The sequence below is a fragment of the Pichia membranifaciens genome (assembly GCF_001661235.1).
Source record: "Pichia membranifaciens NRRL Y-2026 unplaced genomic scaffold PICMEscaffold_2, whole genome shotgun sequence".
In the NCBI taxonomy this organism is placed as follows: domain Eukaryota; kingdom Fungi; phylum Ascomycota; class Pichiomycetes; order Pichiales; family Pichiaceae; genus Pichia; species Pichia membranifaciens.
In genome coordinates, this window is record NW_017566983.1 from 76,583 (window position 1) to 96,410 (window position 19,828).

Genomic DNA, 19,828 nt, shown 5'->3' on the forward strand with positions numbered 1-19,828 from the left:
TTTATTTGACGTAAGTGTTTGATCTATCTGAATTAGGCTACAGTGGGCTGCGCCCGTACTACCTACTATGCACGCACAGCCTACAATTTTTGTGTGCCGAAAAAAAATTGATGAGTAGAGATTAGAAACGAGCTAGATTATTAGACAAGTATTAGAATAGATAAAGTATATCAAACAGAACAAAACAGAAGGAAGAAAATAAATTAGATGGTTATAGATTTGAAGTTATAAACAAAGCTATTTTATTTAATCTTGGTTGAGTAAAGCATCTCTCTTTTCTGCCAATCTTGCAGATCTTCTCTCTCTAGCAGCCTTGTTTCTGGTTCTTCTAGCTTCAGCTTCTTCTTGCAAAGCCTTTTCTCTCAAAGCCTCAGCCTTAGCTTGAATAACGTGTTCGACAAGAGCTCTCTTGTGCTTGAAAGCGTTACCCTTGGCGGACTTGTATAAGGTGTGGTATAAGTGTCTGTCGATCTTACCGGCGGCTCTGTACTTGGCCAACAGTCTTCTCAAGACTCTCAATCTTCTCATCCACAAAACTTGGGTTGGCATTCTTGCGTTGGCGGTACCCTTTCTCTTACCGTAACCCATGTGTCTACCACCTCTCTTGGATTCAGCCAAGGCTCTGGCGTGAGCTCTGGAGTGGACGGTGGTTGGCTTCTTGACGATGGAGCCGTTCTTGTACAACTTTCTGATGGTTGCTCTGGAGTTAGCCTGAGCAAGTTCAGTAGTCTCAGCTGGATCTAACCAGATCTTTCTTTGACCGCAACCGAGAACGGAAGCAGCAAGTCTTTTTTGTAAACGAAGGTTAGCCCTGTAGAAAAAACGCAAAGGAGAAGTTTCTGTTAGTAATGTGTTCGTTGGAACGTGCCAAGTGCATCCTGGAGAGACCGAATGGAGATGTGGGGGGTGTCGGAGCCGCAGTGGCTGTCCTGCTGCAAGCATACATGGTGCTGTGTTTCTGCGTCTCGTGTGCCGATGCCGACACAAGTGCTGGATGCTCTTCTGTCTGGCAATCCACGCTCAGCACGCAGATGCACACCACACCACCCTGAAAGCTTTTTCGTTTGCCCCCAAAGAGTGCAGTAAAATTTTTCCTCTGGTCTTGTGTGCAAACTGCCACTCATTTTTTTCACCTCTCAGCCACCATTGCCGCCTCTCTCCTGGACTTCGGCCACACTTTTCTGCTGTATCGGTGCTGCATGTACATACATCTTTGAATACTTAGTCTGTTGAACTGAACAAGTCGTAAACGAGGCAGAGAAGACACACAATCAAACAGCAGCAGAACAGGCCAGAAACAGAGCACAAGTAGTATAGCTGAAATGAAACGCAATGAGACGGCCTTCCACACTGTAGCAGCAGCGAAAAAAAAAGCTCAGCGGCCCCAGCGAGCAGGGCCTGGAGGGCACTCCCACTGCGGCAAGCAGGGCATACGGAGATTGGAGGGCGCCGGCGGCGGGGCAACGAGCAGTGGGGGCCACAGGGTGGAGGCAGGAGGCGGCGCGGGCGGGGGCTCTAGCTAGCGTGTGACTGCGTTTTGCGCGTGCGCAGAGGGTGCAGGCGCGTGCAGCAGTGCTAGTACCCCGCGCACCGCACACAAGGGGCGCACGGCGTATTTTGGGCCGATCGACGCAAAACATCACGTGACACAAGACACGGGAGTGAGAAAGGCAGGAGGGAGACGGCTTCCGCATCCGGACACAGGAAAACGATTTTCATGAAGCAATTTTTTTTTTCTGCGTTTTTTCTTTGTTGCAGGACCAAGGAAGACAGGAAAACCGGAACATAGCGGCAGACTCTACACACACACACACATACACCGACACACAATGGCACACTCCCTCCGGTCGAAGTCGAAGCTTAAGTCGAAGAAGACAAAGACGTCCAACCCGGACTCGGACTACTTCAAGGCCGCCCACGAGAGAACCGAGCGGTTGGCGCTCAAGCTGAAGGAGAACACGGCAAAGCAGGCCGCCGCCGGCGCAGCGGCTGGCGCCAGCAAGGACGACTCGAAGATGGACGCGGACGAGGAGCCGGCCAAGGTGAACACCCACGGGTGGAGAAAGTCGAGAGCCGCCAACTACAAGAAGAAGAAGGCGTCCAAGAAAAACAAGTCTCTCAAGTTCTAGGCTCTGGCTCAGCTCTGGACCAGCCGCCCGTTCGCCGCAACCCCTCTTTTGCTACAGCTTTCCTTTGCATACCACGTTTGTATCTATATTCTGTCTATATAGCCACCCTCCAAACCCCCGCCCCGTTCGATATCTCTAGAGCATTATCTTCCTTCCGTTACGTAAGCGGCGGCGCCGCCCTTCGGACCTGCACAGCCTGGTTCTCCCCTTTTTATCAGCTCCGCCTGCCAGACCAATGCCACCGGCGGCTGTCCGTGAAGCTGCACCTAGCCGGACCGACACGCCTGCTTCTTGAGGAACGCTGTGGGGTCGGAGCGCCCCGCCGGAGTGCACCGAGTCGATGCAGCAGCGTCCAACCAACACAGAACACCTCCCCCGGACAGCCACCGTGGAACCGCAATGCAAATCCCTGCATTGGCCTCCGCACTGTCCAGGTCCCTGACCCATTCGGACCGGCAGCCTCCACCAGCAGACCCGTCGTTGCAGCTCGGTTTCCATGACCGCCGCACACTCTACACAGACAGAAGCACCGTGCAGTCTTCCAGGACAGCAGGGCAGAAAGGGGCGGCCGGGTCCGACGCACTTGTCGACCCGTTCGACGTCGTGCTCTTCTCCGAGACGTCCGCTGATCCGCTCGCTAGCACCCTGCTCGACAACTACGGACCCACCTCTTCGATTGTCTCCTACTCAGATGGCATCATTCTGGTCGAAAAGGGGAATGCCATCGACTGCATCCTCAAGTTTTACGATTACGACACACTCGAGCTGAAAATTCTCGTCAGAATCTTCAAAGCAAGACGCATCATCCACATCGAAGTCGTCTCCCACCTGATACTCTTCCTCACCGATGATCGACAGCTCATTCTTTTTGATCCTGTCTCGTGCACTCTGTTGTCATCATTACATTTATCTTACCATTTCACAGCTTTCAAACAGGTAATCAATTTAGATGACAGCCGAACGGACAAAAAGTTGGCACTCTCTTTATACGCTTCCTCCAGTTGTTGCCAACTGGTTCAGATAGATTTCTCTCTTGGAAAATTGTCTCTGCTATCCGCGTTGATGTACCTCCCCTTTTGGCCTACTTCCTTTCTATCAATTGAACACACATTTTTCTATTTTTTCAGTTCTTCGGGCGATTACCAAATATTTTCTATCGGCGCTGACTTTAACGAATTGGTATCTTTCCCCGCTTCCAGGTCTCCGTTGTTGATCGACCCCAAGTATGGGAAACTGCAAGATATTTATGCACTCAGCGCTCCAAACTTATTCATCTTCTTGCAAGAGAATGGCTGGTCAATATACCAGTATCAACAGCCCGATTTGGTTGGGGAAAATAAATCCAAAAAGGTCTCCAATTCACTAAATAACTTGCAGTTGGTGATATCTTCGCCATTGTCGTCCCCTTACGAAAAGATAGTGATAATTGAGAATCAGTCGTTTATTCTTATGAGAGATTGCAATACAACCTTGATAACAGACAATCACATACAGCTAGTCGAATCTAAAGCAACGCTATTAGACATATTCCCCGACCGCAGATCTTCCAGCCTATTGGGATTATGCAGTGACATTGATGAAAACAAATCTTTGAATACGCTAACCAAAGATTGTTTGCGTTGGAAAGAAGTAACAACTTCGCTGCATCAAAAATCAGATACCTGCTGTAAAACACTCTACAGAAATAACGATTTCGTCATAAGCAGTACAAACGACAGGATCATTTTGCAAAATATTGAAGGAAAAGAGGTTGGAACTTTATTTGATTTATTTCATAACGCTATCCAGGTCATAGACCTAAATCTAGTTCTAGGCCTTGGAAAAACACTCAAGTATTTCCTCGTTTTTGATGCTTTTTTAAATTTTCAACTTTTAGTACTAGATGATGCCATTGATCTCCTTCTGAAAACAGTTAAAATTGCACCCTTACAAGATAAATCGGCTTGCATTTCGCTCGTGTACTACTATGAGGACCAAAAGTTGTTAGAATTCAGCAGTGCATCAAAAAAATCGGTTTTTGTGAACCTTGATGACCTATTGGTGTTTGTTGCCAATTCCAAATCAAAGAACTCCAGATTGATAATATTCGACTCAACTGAAAACTGCTACTTCTTCAATAGCGATTCTGCAAGATATGAAGATCTGAAAAAAGTTCCCATTGATCAGGCAATGAAGAACAGTAACTTGTTCGTGGATAACTCATGGATAGGAATTAGAGATAACAGTCAGCTGGCAGTATATCGAATTAAAGATAATCAGTATTTTAAATATCCTCAGCTTTATTTACTTTATACCCTTGTGGTGGGAGACTCAGATCAGAAATTATTTGAAAATTTAAGAAAGCAGAACAGCAATTTGATAAGGTTTGTTGAAAGGGTGGCTCAATACTGTGTTGCCAACAACAGCGCATTAATTGAAGCTTCAATCAATACTATTTACGGAATTCTTGTTCAGGACCATGAAATGATAAAACCATTATTCGAACAATGCAATTTGAGTAAGGATGATACATTAGTAAATACGGTTGTTATGGTCCTCTGCATTTCTTTGGATAGTACCCTAGTCGAAGGCGAAGTTTTGAACAAGCTTTTCATGAACATTGTCAGTTATGCATTACTGATTCACGAGCGAACTTGTGAAATATGTATTGATGTGTTAAGCAAGTTGAACTTAGAAAACCTTCGTATTACCGAAGAGCAACATGGTGACGATACCTTTGACCTTATTGAGTTTTTCAACGAATTTCTTTACGTGAGATCTACTCTTTTCAATGATCGAAAGAAAAGAAACTTTAAAAATTTTCAGAAGTGCAATGATTTTCTCAATTCAAACCTAGAGCAAAATGTAGTGGAGTTCTCCATCATTATTTTTACCATCATTGAAAGCGAAGCGTACGATTTAGAGAGCAAGAAGTGTGTCCTTGACTACATTGTATACGCTCTCATTGAGAAAAAGGACAGCATAGAATGTAGTGGAAGCTGTAACACTATGGTGTATTTATTGGTTAACTCACTATTTTCATTCATGTCGAGCACTAAAACCAAATTTAACAAAGCTTTGAAAAATGATGATACATTCTGGGAGTCCTTGAACCTACTTTTCAACGTATTGACGGCAAATTTTGGTTATTTGATTGCCGCAGAGTATCAGGAAGATTGGAAAAAAAGTGTGTATAACGACGGCAAAAACATATGCGTGTTTGTGGCATTAGATATTCTTGGCTATATTGGGATTGTTTTCAGCAAGAACGAAGCTGGCGACTGGTATATGAGGCCATCCAAATGTTCACGCTTGAAGTTACCAAGGTTGGATAACGAAATAGGAAATGAAAATATTGATACACTCCAAATTAGTGAAATAATGAAGCAAAATGAGACTGACAAGGGTGTGATGCTACAGTTCAAAGATCCCATTCTTTTCAGCGACTCAAAAAGAATGGCTCTTGTAAACATGAGCAGGTTGAGCATTCAATTGTGGAACCTAGAGAGTGATACGTTCCGAGATAACATGAGTATCGAAGTATTAAAGGACGATTCGATCCCTCTAAAAATCCCTGATTTCAATATGCTCATGTTCCAGTATATTTGGAAGTTTTTTTCTCACGAAAACGTCCAAAAAACTGAAAAAGAAGGGGATCATGACAGCCTCACAACTTTTGTTGAAAGATTCCACCACGAAATTGTCGATAAGATTACTCCGACGATATCTCCGTTAACATCTCCGAAACGCAAAACGCAACCACCGCTTCTTGGATACACCTACTCCCAGCTGGCCACCATTTACGAGCCATACGGTGAACACCAATTCGGTTTCTTGCTGGAAAGTTACCTCAAGGTATTTCCTATGCTGAAGGCCTCTGACATCAGCATCGCCGTCATCGAGAGTAACAGCTCCTCCGTCCAGTTGCAACTCACTCTCCGAGGACAAGCCATCTTTGTCTTCACATCCCACTTCTCCGCGTCAGAAGCCATTACGTAATAGGCTGCCCCGGTTCTTTTAGATAGTTGTACGCGGCGGGGCGGAAAGGTTTGAAAATAAGGCGGCCTACTGTTAGAATAGGGAAATCAGCTGGTGTTTGGGCAGGGACGGGGTTTTTTGCAGCTTGTTGTAATCCATTGAAGGCGATATTTGGCATTTTGTAACTCCCAAGAGAAGTTTTTGTAGATATAAACTAAGATACGAAATTTATTTGTTAACTTGTGGACAAAGCAGAGGTGCATGGTTTGTCAAGCAAGCGCAAAATAGGTTTAGAATCGAGTGACAATGACCAAGATTGTTCTTCTCCGTATCGGAGATACTGGGGAGCCAATCGTTCCCAACTTGTCAGGGGGCGTTTTGACTTTCCCAGCCTGTCCTCCAGACTTGAATGGCCCAGTAGGAGAACCTCTTTTCGTTTTGAGATTCTATATTGTATCAGGTTCCAAAATCTGCAACAACGGTAAGATATGGACAAACGTTGTGTCCGGTGCCAAAGAGAAGTTTAACAGAGCGTCGTTCACTCCTACTGAAATCAGTACTTCCATTTATAGAGATGTCATGGTAGACATTTCTATCTATCAACCGGGAGCCTACTCTTACTATATCACATACAATGATTTGAGCGATGATGAGTTGGAGATTGACAAGAAGTCCTGCTCTTATCACTTCGTTGTTCCACCTTCATTATTCATTAACGGGCAATACTTAACTTTCAACTCAGTCACACTGCAATCGGTTTGTTCCAAGTGGGTTGGTACTGATTTTGAGAAGGATTGGATTCCGTTGTTCGACGACATCAAAAACAAAGGTTATAACATGATTCACTTTACTCCATTGCAGAAACGTGGCGAGTCGAATTCTCCATACTCTATCTATGACCAACTTGAGTTTGATGGGGCAATTTTCCCCGGAGGTGAAGCAGATGTTAGCCGAATGGTAAAAATCTTAGAAAAAGACTATGGGATTCTATCTATGACAGATATAGTTTTCAACCATACTGCAAACAACTCTGTCTGGATCAGAGATCATCCTGATGTTGGTTACAACGAAGAGACTGCTCCTCATTTAGTAGCTGCGATGGAACTAGATTCATTACTCCTTCACTTCAGTGAAAACATGAGGCAACATGGTTATGATACTATTATAAGAGATGAGGCAGCGCTAGCCAGGATTTTGGATGGTATCAAAATTCACGTGTTGGGGCAATTGAAGCTATGGCAATTTTACATTGTCAATACCAATGAGCATATTTTGAAACTTGAAGATTATTGGAGGAACGAGGTTGACAAACTTCCTGAAAAAATTGACGTACCAGCTAATGTCAGTTCCGACTTACAAAAATTGGCAAGCTTCACGGTCGAAAAATGCAAGGTCAAAGATTTTAATATTATGGGACACAGATATGATAACAAACTTGACATTGCAAAGTTTTCAAATCTTTTATCTAACCTTTATGGTGCTGAAAGTGATTTCAATTCAGTAATAAAAGAGAATGCTCTCAAAATTTTAGATGAAATCAATCTACCTTTATATCATACTTACGACACTGACAATAACACAATTTGTTCTCAATTATACAACAGAATTAAATACTTAAGATTGGATGACCATGGACCTAAATTAGGTGAAGTGACTATAGAAAACCCATTGATCGAGCCTTATTTTACCAGATTTGTTGATGCAAATGGTAAACGCTGGTCCTTAGCTAACAACGGCTGGATATGGGGTGGAAACCCATTGGTAGATTTTGCCTCAAATCAATTGAAATCCTATTTACTTAGAGAGGTTATTGTTTGGGGCGATTGCGTTAAGTTAAGGTATGGATCAAAACCTGAAGACTCTCCGTATTTGTGGCAGAGGATGATTTCTTATTCAAAACAGTCTGCTAAATTATTTGATGGCTTTAGAATTGATAACTGCCATTCAACACCAATACATGTAGGCACTGCGATGTTAGATGCCGCCAGGAGTGTTAACCCAAATTTGTATGTGGTTGCGGAATTGTTCACCGGAAGTGAAGAGTACGACATTTTGTATGTTCAGGAGCTTGGTATCTCGTCTTTGATCAGGGAAGCAATGCAGGCGCCTTCTGTTGCTGAGCTTTCAAGGTTGTGTCATAAACATGGTGGGCGTCCAATTGGCTCGTTTAGATGGTTACCATTGGATTGCATTTCATACCCTGCTCATCCCATGGAATACGAAAAGCGATGCCTTGAAGATATTCAATGCAAGTCTGAAATTCCTATTCCCCAACTAGTTACTTCATTGGAACCTCACGCCCTTTTTATGGATTGTACACATGATAACGAGATGCCGGCTCAGAAAAGAACGGTGGAGGATACTTTACCAACTGCTGCATTAGTTTCTTTTTGCTCCTGTGCTAATGGTACTACAATGGGTTTTGATGAGGGATATCCGGAATTGCTTAATATCGTCAACGAGAAAAGGAAATATACATATGGCGCAAATATGGGTATCTCGAAAGTAAAGAAACTGCTAAGTGATATTAGGCATGAAATTGCCAACCAGAGTGTGGATGATATTGAAAAAAACGAAATGTACGTTCATCTTGAAAATGAGTTCATAACGATTCATAGATTGAATGCAAAAACTGGCCGTGGATATTTATTAGTGGCACGTACTAAATTTTACCAGGATGGTGATCAAAACTTGACTCCTATAGTTTTACATGGAGTAAAAGCAAAACCTCAATTCTCCTACGCATTCGTTAACAAGCAAGATTCTACAAGTGAAGAAAAAGATGATGGCTTCATTCATCCTTTAAAGACAGAGCTTGTAGAATTAGAACAATTGAGCTGCAGTTTTGATTACGACTCGTTGTCGACCACAATATCAGTTCCAGGGTTCTTCCCACAAGGCTCAATTGCAGTTGTCGCCACAGAGACTATTGGATGCAACGAAGAACTCGATGATTATGTTAGAACTGGTGCAATTGAAGCAGCAAAGAATTTGACTTTGGTTGATATTAATGCAATCATGTATAGATGTGATGCAGAAGAGAGAGACGCAACTAACGGTCAATCAGGCGTCTATTCGATTCCGAATTATGGTAATCTGGTTTATGCTGGTATTCAAGGGTGGATATCAATTTTGAGGACAGTAATCGAAAGAAACGATCTAGCTCACCCTCTAGCAGATCATTTGAGACAAGGTAAGTGGGCTTTGGACTATGTTACAAATCGGCTAAGGCCTTATGAAAGCAAAAATAACTCAATTCATGAGTTTAGAGTTTGGCTAGAGTCTAGATTTTCTCGTATAAAGGATGCACCAAACTTTTTGATTCCAAGATTTTTTGCATTAATTGTTGGTGTTGCTTATGAAGCTTTACGTTTTACGGCATTGAAACATATGACCAAGTCAATTCAGCATTCAACTGTTTTTATTCAAAGCTTGTCCATGGTTTCCGTTGAAATGGTGGGCTTGATGAACACAGCTTCAATCCATCCTTTCAAAAAAATGCCATCTCTAGCTGCCGGTTTACCACATTTTAGTTATGATTTTATGAGATGCTGGGGTAGAGATGTTTTCATTTCTTCAAGAGGTTTATTACTTTCAACAGGGAGATATGACGTTGCTAGAGATCATATTTTATGCTTTGCCAAAACTTTGAAACACGGTTTAATTCCAAATTTATTGGGATCAGGTAAGGATCCTAGGTATAATGCCAGGGATGCTGCATGGTTTTTCTTACAATTTGTCCAGGACTACATTCATTTAGTGCCAAAAGGAGAAGACATTTTACAAGAAAAAGTGAAAAGAAGGTTTCCGTTAGACGATACTTACATCCCGTACGATGATGAAAAGGCCTTCAGTGTTGAGTCCACGCTTGAGGATATTATTTATGAAATTCTGAGTAGACATGCGAAAGGAATCAAGTTTCGGGAAGCTAATGCGGGCACTCAAATAGACTCACAGATGAAGGATGAAGGATTCAATATTGATATATACGTTGATTGGGAAAATGGTTTAGTATTCGGCGGAAATGAATGGAATTGTGGAACGTGGATGGATAAAATGGGGGAGTCTGTTCGTGCGGGTAATAAAGGATACCCAGGGACACCTAGAAATGGTGCTGCTATTGAAATAAATGGACTACTAAAAAGTGCGATAAGATTTGTTATCGAACTCCATCAAAAGAATTTGTTCAAGTATGATTCTGTTGTTAATCAACATGGAGACAAGATCACTTTCAAACAATGGGATAGCTTGCTGATGGATAACTTTGAAAAATGTTTTTATGTCCCAGAAAACGAGGAAGAAGACGGAAATTACATTATCAATTCGAAGATTGTTCACAGAAGAGGAATCTACAAGGATTTGTTTAGAAGTACCAAGGAATATGAAGACTATCAGTTGAGAGGAAATTTCCCAATTGCTTATAATGTTGCGCCAGAACTTTTCACGAAAAGCCATGCTTTGTCTGCAATCATTGTAACAGATCAAATTTTGAGAGGTCCTTTGGGGATCAGGACTTTAGATCCTTCTGATCTGGAATACCGACCATACTATCACAACAGTGTTGATAACGATGATTTTGCTACTGCCAAAGGTAGAAATTATCACCAAGGTCCCGAATGGGTTTGGCTTATTGGTTACTTCCTTAGGGCTTTTGCGAAACTCCATTTTCAGGAGATTGATAGATGCAACATCGACAGATGTGTCCCTAGTGCTTACTTACAACAATTACTATGGAAGAGGATGACAGAGCATAAAAAACATTTTTGGCATAGTGAATGGGCTGGTTTGACGGAGCTTACCAACAAGGATGGCGATATTTGTAATGATTCGAGTCCTACTCAAGCTTGGAGTGCAGCATGTCTACTAGATATTTATTTAGATGCCTGGTCTGAGTACGGAATGTAATGATACTACATAGTAGAATAGTTTAGATATTTTTAGCATTGTTTTATAACTTTGGATTTTCAACCGTACCCTATACAAACAGCCCGGTGAAAGGGTCGAAGGGAGGGACAGCCGGAAAATGAACAAAAAGCCAAAAATGCCCTTTTTGTCGGTTCGATGTTTATTTTTGCTCTCCCCTTTTCCCATGAGCTCTCATGTTTGCTCTTTTATTTGAGCCATCTTAATTGTTTACTTCCTCCTTGAATAAGATCCATAGATTGTAGATCAACTGTCAGTTAGTATCGTCATCGTTGCTAGTAATATTTGCAGTAAATCGTGAAGTGAAGAAGGAATAATAACTGAAGATGAAAGTAAGCAGTTTGTTAAAAGCACTTTTTGTGATGGCCGCAATGGAGACAAGGTTCGGGGCCTTTGCCAATAATGTGGATGTGGAACAAAATTCACAAGAAAGTGAACATGTAATTGGTCACGATAGTCTTAATAACAAGGAGAACATTCTAAACATTCAAGATGATTTTTCTGTCTATGAAAACTTTCAGATCTTGACTCAAGAAAAGACTGTTTACGTGACTTTAAGCCCTACTACAATATATGTTACAGTAACCAAAACTGTCGGAACCACCACCACAGTTTATCCAAACACACATATTCCGATAGTTTTGAACTCACCTGTAGTTTCTACCGAAGCACCAACTCCAACAAAGAAGATTGTAAGTAGCTCTGTTTTTGTTGTCACGACAGAAACAGCAGTTGTAACTTCATTAACAACCACTACTGCTATTCAAGTTCCTCCAACTGTTTCTCCAACTACTACTACTGCTCCAACTAGTACCGATAAGGAAGAACCAGTTCCTTCGAATGATTTCGCCACCACCAGGGGTGAATTGGATATGATTTTGGGCGACCGTCAGAAATACATGGAATTGCTTAACAATACTACAACAGCCGCCGAAGCTGTGAAAACTGTTGAATCTCCAGTTCATGAAAGTTCTGCTCCGGTCTACGGTTCAGTATTTTCCGTTTTATCACAAAAAGAACCCGAATCTACTACTGAGTATGTTCCAGTATCTACACCTGTCTTGACAACCCCGCTAACTTCAGCAGTGCCACCGTTATCAACTGAGCCATTTTCAACTGAAATTTCATCCGCCCCCGCATCCGCATCATTAATCCCAACCTCATCATCTGTGGCCTTGCCATCAGCTTCATCAGCTTCTGCATCGACATCAACCTCATCCTCCCATTTTCCAGTAAAAAGCTCACTTGTTAACCGCAATGTCACAGGCCCTACTACTTCTGCTGACACAAATCAACAGAATGCAACAGGTTTGGAACAACTTTTGAAGAACTTCAGTCCTTACACGGACCTTCCTTCTGCCGACTACGAATTTTCTAACGGAGGCAGCGGCATCAAGGCCTTCACGGTCTTACAGGGTATCGTGACCGTAATGGCTGCACTCGTGGGTGCCACAATGTAGGAGTTATAGCAGTTATACTTCTCTAGAAAAAATGGTGTAATTAATTAGTAACAAATGTCATGAGAACCGACCGGTCGCTTACGTCAGCGGTCTTTTTTTGGTTTCGGCGGGGGACGTCGAGAAGGGAAGGGAACAAGCAGGACGGCCGAGTGACTTTGACTACGCCTGATAGGGGAAAGGGGTAGAGATGAGAAGGAAGACGGCTGGAGCGGAGCCAAAGAGAAGAAAGGCGAAGGGTCGAGTACTGAAGAACAACAGCTGAACTAGACAACGACAGCATGGTTGAGGTCAAAAGAACAGTCAGATTTACCACGGTACAACATGTGCTAAAGGATATTCCTGCTGTGCAGGAAGGTTTCCCTATGAGAGAATGGAGTATTTCTGTTTCTTTGGTTAACGACAAGGGTGTGGAAGTTCCTGCGACCATATTTGACAAAGTCACCTATTCATTGCATCCGACCTTTGCAAATCCTGTGAGGTCTTTCAAGAAGCCACCATTCACCATCCAGGAGCAAGGTTGGGGTGGATTTGACATTCCTATTACATTGACCTTGATTGAAAAGGGAGGCGACAAGAAAATAAATCACGATTTGAATTTCTACAAGGAGAAATACGTGATTGACAAGCAGATTGTCATCAACACGACGAAGCCTAATCTGTTGAAAGAGTTGGCCAAGTCTGGAAGCGTGCCTAGTGCAGGTGCTGAAGTTACCAATGGGTCTGCTGACAGCGCTGCAGCTGCAGCACCAGCAACTGCTGTTGCCAGCACAGGTGTCAGTACAGGTGCTACCCCAGGTGCAGTCAGTGCTGAGAAGCGTAAGGGAGCTGCCGGAGCAGCTGCATCCGAGCCAAAGAATGTGAAAAGGGCCAAGACAACTGCTAACAAGGGAGGCGTAGATTTGGAGAAAATGGCCGACCTTTTAACGAAGCTGAAGGAGGACGACCTTTTGGGCGTGGTGCAAATGATTAATGATAACAGAACCCCTGAAATGAACATCAAGAATGACGTCGACAACGGCGAGTTCACGATGGACATGTATACACTACCTGACACCTTGTTGAAGAGTTTGTGGGATTACGTGAAAAAGCGTGCTGAATAGACAATATCTATGTGAACGAAAAAAAGTATTGACATTCATTTCCTCTTCCTCTTCAAGGCTGTATTTTTATCGAACTCAAGGAAACTTCTTTCTTCATTATCGACTCAACGGTGTGTAGTAATAATAATATATACCTCTATATTTAATAATATCAGAAGGAAAAATAAATTTAGTAAAAAAGGAAAACTTAAAACTAGAGTGATGTGCCAACACCTAACTACAGCACATGATGCTTCCTACACGGACCATATTTTGATTGTTTCGTCCCTACTTGCGGTGGCAACGCCTAGCCCATCTGGAGAGACACGAACCTTGCTCACCACTCCGCTGTGGCCATTCAATGCACCGACAATATCACCTGTTACTATGTCCCATACAAAGACACTGCTGGACTCCGCATATGATGCCAGCATTAACCTGCCGCTTTTGGTGAAATCCAGGGATAGCACACCTGGGTTGTCAATAGATGCTTGAATATTACTGTGCAAGGATCTGGCGGAGGTTGACTTTTGGTCTTGGCTATCGAAGTTGACTGACGTCGCACTATTCATGTTGTGATTCACGTATGCAGGCACCGTGGATTGTAACCCGTTGAGGCTGATGTATCGACGAACCTTATCTATCCCGTAGGTTGACAACTCTCCGTCGCATCTTATATCGAAAAACTTGATTGTGCCGTCGTCACACCCACAAGTGAAGCAGTTACCGTCAGGGAAGAACTCGATCTCGCTGGAGTCGTATCTGGCATTCACTAGATATTTCCGACTAGCCAAAGGGGCTCTCGTATCCCAAAGCATTGCAAGCCTATCCGACGAAGAGGTCACAAATAGATTCGGATTGGTGTTGTTTCCGTCGTTTTTGTTGACCCCCAGCGAGAGTACGTCACCTAAATGCCCATAAAAATGACGAACATACCCACCTTTGGAAGTATCCCATAGTATACAGCTTTTATCACCGGAAGAAGTAATCAGTTGTGTTGAAGATTTGTGTAGGAAGGACAAGTCTGAAATGTACTCCTTATGATCCCTCAATATCGATAGAAGAGCAGTACTCCTATTTTCGTTGTCAATATCTGTACCTAATTTGTAGACAATGCAAGTATTGTCCAACCCACCGGTTGCAACAAACTGCCCGTTATGACTGACATCACATCCCATTATATACGGATCATCGAGTTCGACAAGGTTGTTCTTCAACCCTCTGACTGCGTCCCAGACCAGCAAATAGCCGTCTTGGGACGAACTCACCAGGTGACTGCTATCCGGGTACCAGGCGCAGCTCGACACTTTGTCAAAATGTCCCTTGAGGGTCTTGTAATTGTTGAGGTTGTAACTATTATTGATGGGCTTTTTACAATTATTTGACATGGACGTCAGTGTAGCATCCTGATTCACCTGTTTGATCTTCTTCAGTTGCAAAGCAAGTTGCTGGGATGCCGTATGTGCAACATTCACTTTATTGTTTAGAGTCTTTGAGAGCTCATATTGGTTCTGCAACGCCACCTCGTTGTTCATGAGTGTATGCCGTGGTATACGATATGCTTCTCTAGATACCTGCTCTAGCCAGTCCGACGTGGATGCTTACAACTGCTTGGAAAAGACACAACTCCACTGTGACTAAAACAGACGATCACCTCCACAAGTGCGTCTCTCCGTCTCTCCAGCATTCAATCGCAAAAGAAGAATGAGTAACAAGTTGCAACCACCCACATCCCAACCGCCACCTTCCCACGCCCTATACAATCCACGTTTGTCTCAACAATGCACGCACATGTGCAGACGTATTCTTCTGCTAAATTTACCTCACACACATTTCCATTTCGAATAGCCTGCTGCAACCTCCCAAATCCCATTCCGACTTCACTCCGCCGCATACCTCCTTCCGAGTCTTTCTACGTTGCCACACATACATTTAGCACCGTGTCACCGCTACCAGCATGTTCTCTTGGGTCAGAAACACGCCAATATCTTAACATGAAACATCTCTGAAACAGCACCGCCCTCTTCTAGTCGGAAACATGTCGCATTCGCGACACGATAGCGTGTCGCATGGCATCATTAACGCTATCGGGTTATCGTCTCCATTCTATTCCCATTTTATATTTATGTACAAACAGTTTAGCTAGAGAGGACTGCGAGGTCCTACACCCATAGGTCGAGCTCTTGCACACCCAAATCTCCCGTCAGCAACGCTGCTTCCTGTTTGGAAGCACCAGGCTCATCACCTATCTCCTCGAAGCGGGGGAAGTAGGGGACCATGGCATGCACGTGACTCAAGTAGACGTTGTTGTATATTTTCCAGTAGCTCTCTCTAACCTTGCGTGCAGGATGGAAAAGCCCTGTCCAAATGTAGTCCAGCAGGATTCCGCAGCCGAGCACGATGTTTAAGCTCTCGATCGACTCGAACACCTGCGATATCACATGCGGAGAGGTCTCAAACACGTTGGGCCAGATCAAGTCCAAGAAGTTCACAAAGGCATCCTCGTAGCCTTGGCCAAAGCTACCCAAGGCCATGTGTTTCACGACGTTGGACGCAATCTGCCTATGCACGAGGTCCCTGTCGGTCAAGGCGTCCAATAGCAGCGGTGTGGTGGCGTATATGTAGTCTGACCCAAGCTCGCCGATATACTCGAACATGAACCCGATGGCTTTCAACACACCATTCTGCACGTTTTTGTCTGGATATCTATACTCATTCATCAAGGCAGGAAGGACAGAAAACGGAAGACAGACTTCGGCAACAATACCAATGGCAACAGCGGTACAGACACGCAACTGACGTTCTTGCACCCTGAAGTTGTTCAAGAGCGTCACTAAAACGTCTGCAGGTCCGATTGCCTTTGCAATCAATCCAAAAGTCTTATTGGCACTTTTACGGATGCTCTTCCTATAAGCCTTTAGCATTTCAAGTAGTTCAAATGAGATTCTCATCCACTCCCGGTGACTGATGTAATCTTTGGCCCGATCTGCAATGTCACCTATCAAGGGAATGGCCATCTCTTGAACCTTTTCGTGCCTATTTCTCAAGATGGGTGTTAAGGTTGAAAGAATCTGAGAGATCGAAGGATTCAAGGAGTCGACCGATTTGATCGCTAGTATCACACTTCTCAATGCGCAAAGAATGGAACCTAGAACGTTAGGGTAGACCTCTCCCAAACTTTCGTACAAAATCGTGCACAACCTAATCAAGAGGTCCTCTTCCTCACACACTTTCAGAACATCAACAATCTTGGAGATTAGATCAGCCGCTTGTTCTCGAACTTCAGCGTCTTTATTCTTCAACCTGTACAAAATGGCACTAACGATTGACATGATGTGAGGCTTCACACGGATTCCAAGGTTGTTCAAGATATTTCCAAATCCGTTCAAAATTATGCTATTAGTTTGCTTGTTTTCCAAATGTTGATGTTGAAAGCAATACAGAAGTCCATCCAAAAGCCTATTGACGGTTTTGTCATCCAAGTCGAAACAACCAAGTGAAGTAAGCACCTTTTCTGACGCTTCCAAACTCATCTTTCTGAAAGGCTCTGACTCATCTTTTAGTGAGGGCAAAACGGCCAGTATGACTTCCAAAGTACCAATCTTTAAAGATAAAGCATAGCATGCGTTGATGCACAGATCAGTAATCTTTTTGTCTAATGCAACCCTTCTAGACCAGAAATTTTTAAAAAATGATTCTGAAATATTGCTTTTCAAAATCAACTCATTATCAATTGTTTTCAACGCACATATTTTCTCGATTGTGATTAGTACTGCTCTTTTCATTTCATCATCTGATGTAGTAGACTCTCTTCTAACTATTTTAAGTAGCTCATAGGAATAGAAGTTTGCGTTTTCTTCACCCATTAATGGAATCAAGTTGCCTAGACCTTTGATGAACTGAGCCAAAGCTTTACCACGGTGGTTCTTCAACCCTCTCCATAGAGGTTCAATCATGACTTCAAAAGACTCGTACCCATAAGGTGCAGATGCTTCTGCTAGAGAGCTCACTGTGGCGGCTGTGATTGTTCTCACGTTTAACATTTCATCATCGAGGTTTTTGGATAAACACTGAATCAATTGGTTCAAGTATGGTAAAATTCCTGAACCTATCATTATAGCGATTTGCTGGATTATTTTAGTACCTGTATGCCTGATAAGCCAACTTTTCTTTGACCGGCAAACCGCTCTCAAAAATGGAATGAGTGCAGATATACCCAAAGAATTTGCCACAACGGCAAAAGCTCTACTTACCAAAGCCCTAGCGTATTCGTCGCTATTGTCCAGATCTGGACGCAAGATTGTGATCATTGTGAGCAAGCCTACTGCTTTGGACAATTTGGAGATAACGTCTCTACCTTCTAGTCTAGCAATTTTATTTTCGTCTGTGAGTAATGGCATAATAACAATCAATATCTTTTCCGCATAGGGCTTGATCGAATCTTCCAACTTGAAAAGAACCCTTCCAATAACCTTTACAAGAAGATGTCTGCCCTGCTCATCTAGTGCCGGATCACTCATTAGCGGCAAAATTATACTGAAGATGATGTCTGGGCCAAACAATTTTGCATTATCGGTTAAGTTACGGAGAGCTGATTTTCTTGAGGCGCTAGAACAGTTTTTAATCTTCAATATCAACTTCATGCATCTCAATTCAAGCTGTTCGTGGTTCGATAAGGATCCTTGTTTGCTGTTTTTGGCTGCAATTAATTTGTGGAATACCTTCATGTCAAGCTCACTGAAATACTGCAAATCCTTAAGATCTGGTATTTCGTAGATTTGTTTACGGTCTAAGTTCTCCCTCCCCACCACCTCTTTCGACACTGTCGCAAGTAAGGCATTGTGCGGAGCGGCAAAGGATTCAAATCTGGAGAAGTCTGGAGGCAGGTTATTCAAAGGCTTGTAGTCCGCCGGAAACGGGACAACAGAAAAACCCGATGGCAACAGCTTATCCAAGTTTTGAGTTGTCAAGGGTATACCCATTACCACCGGACAGCTTGGTCCTTTGGTTATCGTCTCTCTGGACACATGCTTGAGCTGCTTCTTGTCTTTTTCCTTTTCATCGGCAACTTTTCCGTTCTCTTCACTTTCCAACCTCCTCTTTCTACCCCTTCTCTCCGTCCTAGGCGGCGTCTTGTTTCCGTTCTCGTCAGCGGCAGAATCTGCTTCTATCTCTCTCTTTCTTCTCCGTTCCTCCCTTGTCGGCGTTCTGTCTCTTTTGTGATAATCTACCAACACCACGTTCTGATTTTCAGTCTCCACCATCTCTCTTTTGTGGTGCACGACGTCACTTTCGGGCGTCTTGCTGTTGTCTGTTCGGGCCATTTTCTCTTGGATAAGCTCAAACTTCCGCTTTTTGCGTCGTTTTGCAGTGTTGTTGCTGCTGCTATTTCCATTCTTAATCCGCCCTGCTCCTATTTCATACTCTGCTGCCGATTCCGCCTCCTCTGTGATCCCATCTACTATGTCCTTGGGCACCGAATAGGCGCCCACAAGCTGTGTTTTCTCAGACTCCTTGCTTGTCATTGTTCCCACAACGTTTTCTTCTTTTGTTTTAGACTTGCTTCTATTCTGTGTCATGGAATAACCCTACTTTTGGGTCTCTCTGTCATCCTCTTCTCTTTCATGTCGGGCCTTTGCTTCTATAGTCGTTACGCATCTAATCGCCATTTTTGCATTTTTTTCTATTTTTTTCCACCGCGTTTTTTCTCGTCTGGGAGTGAGAAGGTCGTGGCTGAGGAGGTCCTGTGTCTGTTTTTCTCTGGGGCTTTGATGTTCTGTTCCTGTGATGGGTGGCAGGTGTCCTTGCGTTGGTGCTAGGCAAGACCGACAGGACCAGACAAGACACAAAACTGCTCTTCCAGCTTCTTTTTTTCTGCAAGCTTAGACGCTCTGGCACCAATCCCTTTCGTTTTCTTCTGATACCCGTTTCACTCGTTAGCAGAGAACAGAAACTTCCTCTGCTCAGGTCCAACACAAACACAATGCAATTAAAACCATGGGTTTTCTCATCGCTGTTGATGCTGATGCAGCTTTCCAGTGTTGCAGCGGCTGCAGCTGTCGATGAAGTGACTGCCGTCACCACTGTCGAAGCAGCAGCACCACCAGCGGCACCTAACGCTGCGACTACGGCAGCCGTCACAACCACGCCGGCAGCAAACCCAGCAGCAGCAGCAGCACCGGCAGCAGACGATACAACCACGACGCTTGCAGCAGCAGCACCTCCAGCAGCAGCCACCACGCCAACAACTGCGTTGACCACTGGTACCACGACGCCAACT

At 43.7% G+C, this 19,828-nt stretch overlaps 9 protein-coding genes across 9 annotated transcripts; 6 read left to right on the forward strand and 3 right to left on the reverse strand.

The window, feature by feature from the left end:
* Nucleotides 1-246: 246 nt before the first annotated feature.
* Nucleotides 247-942, reverse strand: PICMEDRAFT_31695 (hypothetical protein; the record flags this gene model as incomplete). The annotated part of the gene is made up of 1 exon (XM_019162712.1): nucleotides 247-942. The coding sequence occupies one exon, from the start codon at nucleotides 940-942 to the stop codon at nucleotides 247-249; it is 696 nt and encodes a 231-aa protein (XP_019018153.1).
* An 887-nt stretch (nucleotides 943-1,829) lies between these two features.
* On the forward strand, nucleotides 1,830-2,129 carry PICMEDRAFT_71168 (hypothetical protein; the record flags this gene model as incomplete). Its single annotated transcript, XM_019163849.1, has 1 exon — nucleotides 1,830-2,129. One exon carries the CDS (start codon nucleotides 1,830-1,832, stop codon nucleotides 2,127-2,129), a length of 300 nt encoding a protein of 99 aa, XP_019018154.1.
* PICMEDRAFT_105637 (hypothetical protein) lies at nucleotides 2,112-6,250 on the forward strand. Its single transcript, XM_019159689.1, has one exon. The coding sequence runs from the start codon at nucleotides 2,529-2,531 to the stop codon at nucleotides 6,105-6,107; it is 3,579 nt and encodes a 1,192-aa protein (XP_019018155.1). The 5' UTR covers nucleotides 2,112-2,528; the 3' UTR covers nucleotides 6,108-6,250.
* A 142-nt stretch (nucleotides 6,251-6,392) lies between these two features.
* On the forward strand, nucleotides 6,393-10,991 carry PICMEDRAFT_71170 (hypothetical protein; the record flags this gene model as incomplete). Its single annotated transcript, XM_019163850.1, has 1 exon — nucleotides 6,393-10,991. One exon carries the CDS (start codon nucleotides 6,393-6,395, stop codon nucleotides 10,989-10,991), a length of 4,599 nt encoding a protein of 1,532 aa, XP_019018156.1.
* Nucleotides 10,992-11,257: 266 nt separating this feature from the next.
* PICMEDRAFT_62015 (hypothetical protein) lies at nucleotides 11,258-12,540 on the forward strand. Its single transcript, XM_019163466.1, has one exon. The coding sequence runs from the start codon at nucleotides 11,336-11,338 to the stop codon at nucleotides 12,467-12,469; it is 1,134 nt and encodes a 377-aa protein (XP_019018157.1). The 5' UTR covers nucleotides 11,258-11,335; the 3' UTR covers nucleotides 12,470-12,540.
* Nucleotides 12,541-12,667: 127 nt separating this feature from the next.
* PICMEDRAFT_15049 (hypothetical protein) lies at nucleotides 12,668-13,749 on the forward strand. The gene has a single exon (XM_019160642.1). It carries the CDS (start codon nucleotides 12,748-12,750, stop codon nucleotides 13,567-13,569), a length of 822 nt encoding a protein of 273 aa, XP_019018158.1. The 5' UTR covers nucleotides 12,668-12,747; the 3' UTR covers nucleotides 13,570-13,749.
* Nucleotides 13,750-13,805: 56 nt separating this feature from the next.
* PICMEDRAFT_10085 (hypothetical protein) lies at nucleotides 13,806-15,083 on the reverse strand (the record flags this gene model as incomplete). The annotated part of the gene is made up of 1 exon (XM_019159626.1): nucleotides 13,806-15,083. One exon carries the CDS (start codon nucleotides 15,081-15,083, stop codon nucleotides 13,806-13,808), a length of 1,278 nt encoding a protein of 425 aa, XP_019018159.1.
* A 123-nt stretch (nucleotides 15,084-15,206) lies between these two features.
* On the forward strand, nucleotides 15,207-15,634 carry PICMEDRAFT_105663 (hypothetical protein). The gene has a single exon (XM_019159690.1). It carries the CDS (start codon nucleotides 15,330-15,332, stop codon nucleotides 15,555-15,557), a length of 228 nt encoding a protein of 75 aa, XP_019018160.1. The 5' UTR covers nucleotides 15,207-15,329; the 3' UTR covers nucleotides 15,558-15,634.
* Nucleotides 15,635-15,710: 76 nt separating this feature from the next.
* On the reverse strand, nucleotides 15,711-19,073 carry PICMEDRAFT_32732 (hypothetical protein; the record flags this gene model as incomplete). The annotated part of the gene is made up of 2 exons (XM_019162785.1): nucleotides 15,711-18,740; nucleotides 18,810-19,073. The coding sequence occupies 2 exons, from the start codon at nucleotides 19,071-19,073 to the stop codon at nucleotides 15,711-15,713; spliced, it is 3,294 nt and encodes a 1,097-aa protein (XP_019018161.1).
* Nucleotides 19,074-19,828: the final 755 nt, after the last annotated feature.

Bases quoted from the DNA above. Each gene is read 5' to 3' on its own strand.
- PICMEDRAFT_105637 (XM_019159689.1), top strand. From the start codon at position 2,529: ATGCAAATCCCTGCATTGGCCTCCGCACTGTCCAGGTCCCTGACCCAT.
- PICMEDRAFT_62015 (XM_019163466.1), top strand. From the start codon at position 11,336: ATGAAAGTAAGCAGTTTGTTAAAAGCACTTTTTGTGATGGCCGCAATG.
- PICMEDRAFT_15049 (XM_019160642.1), top strand. From the start codon at position 12,748: ATGGTTGAGGTCAAAAGAACAGTCAGATTTACCACGGTACAACATGTG.
- PICMEDRAFT_105663 (XM_019159690.1), top strand. From the start codon at position 15,330: ATGCACGCACATGTGCAGACGTATTCTTCTGCTAAATTTACCTCACAC.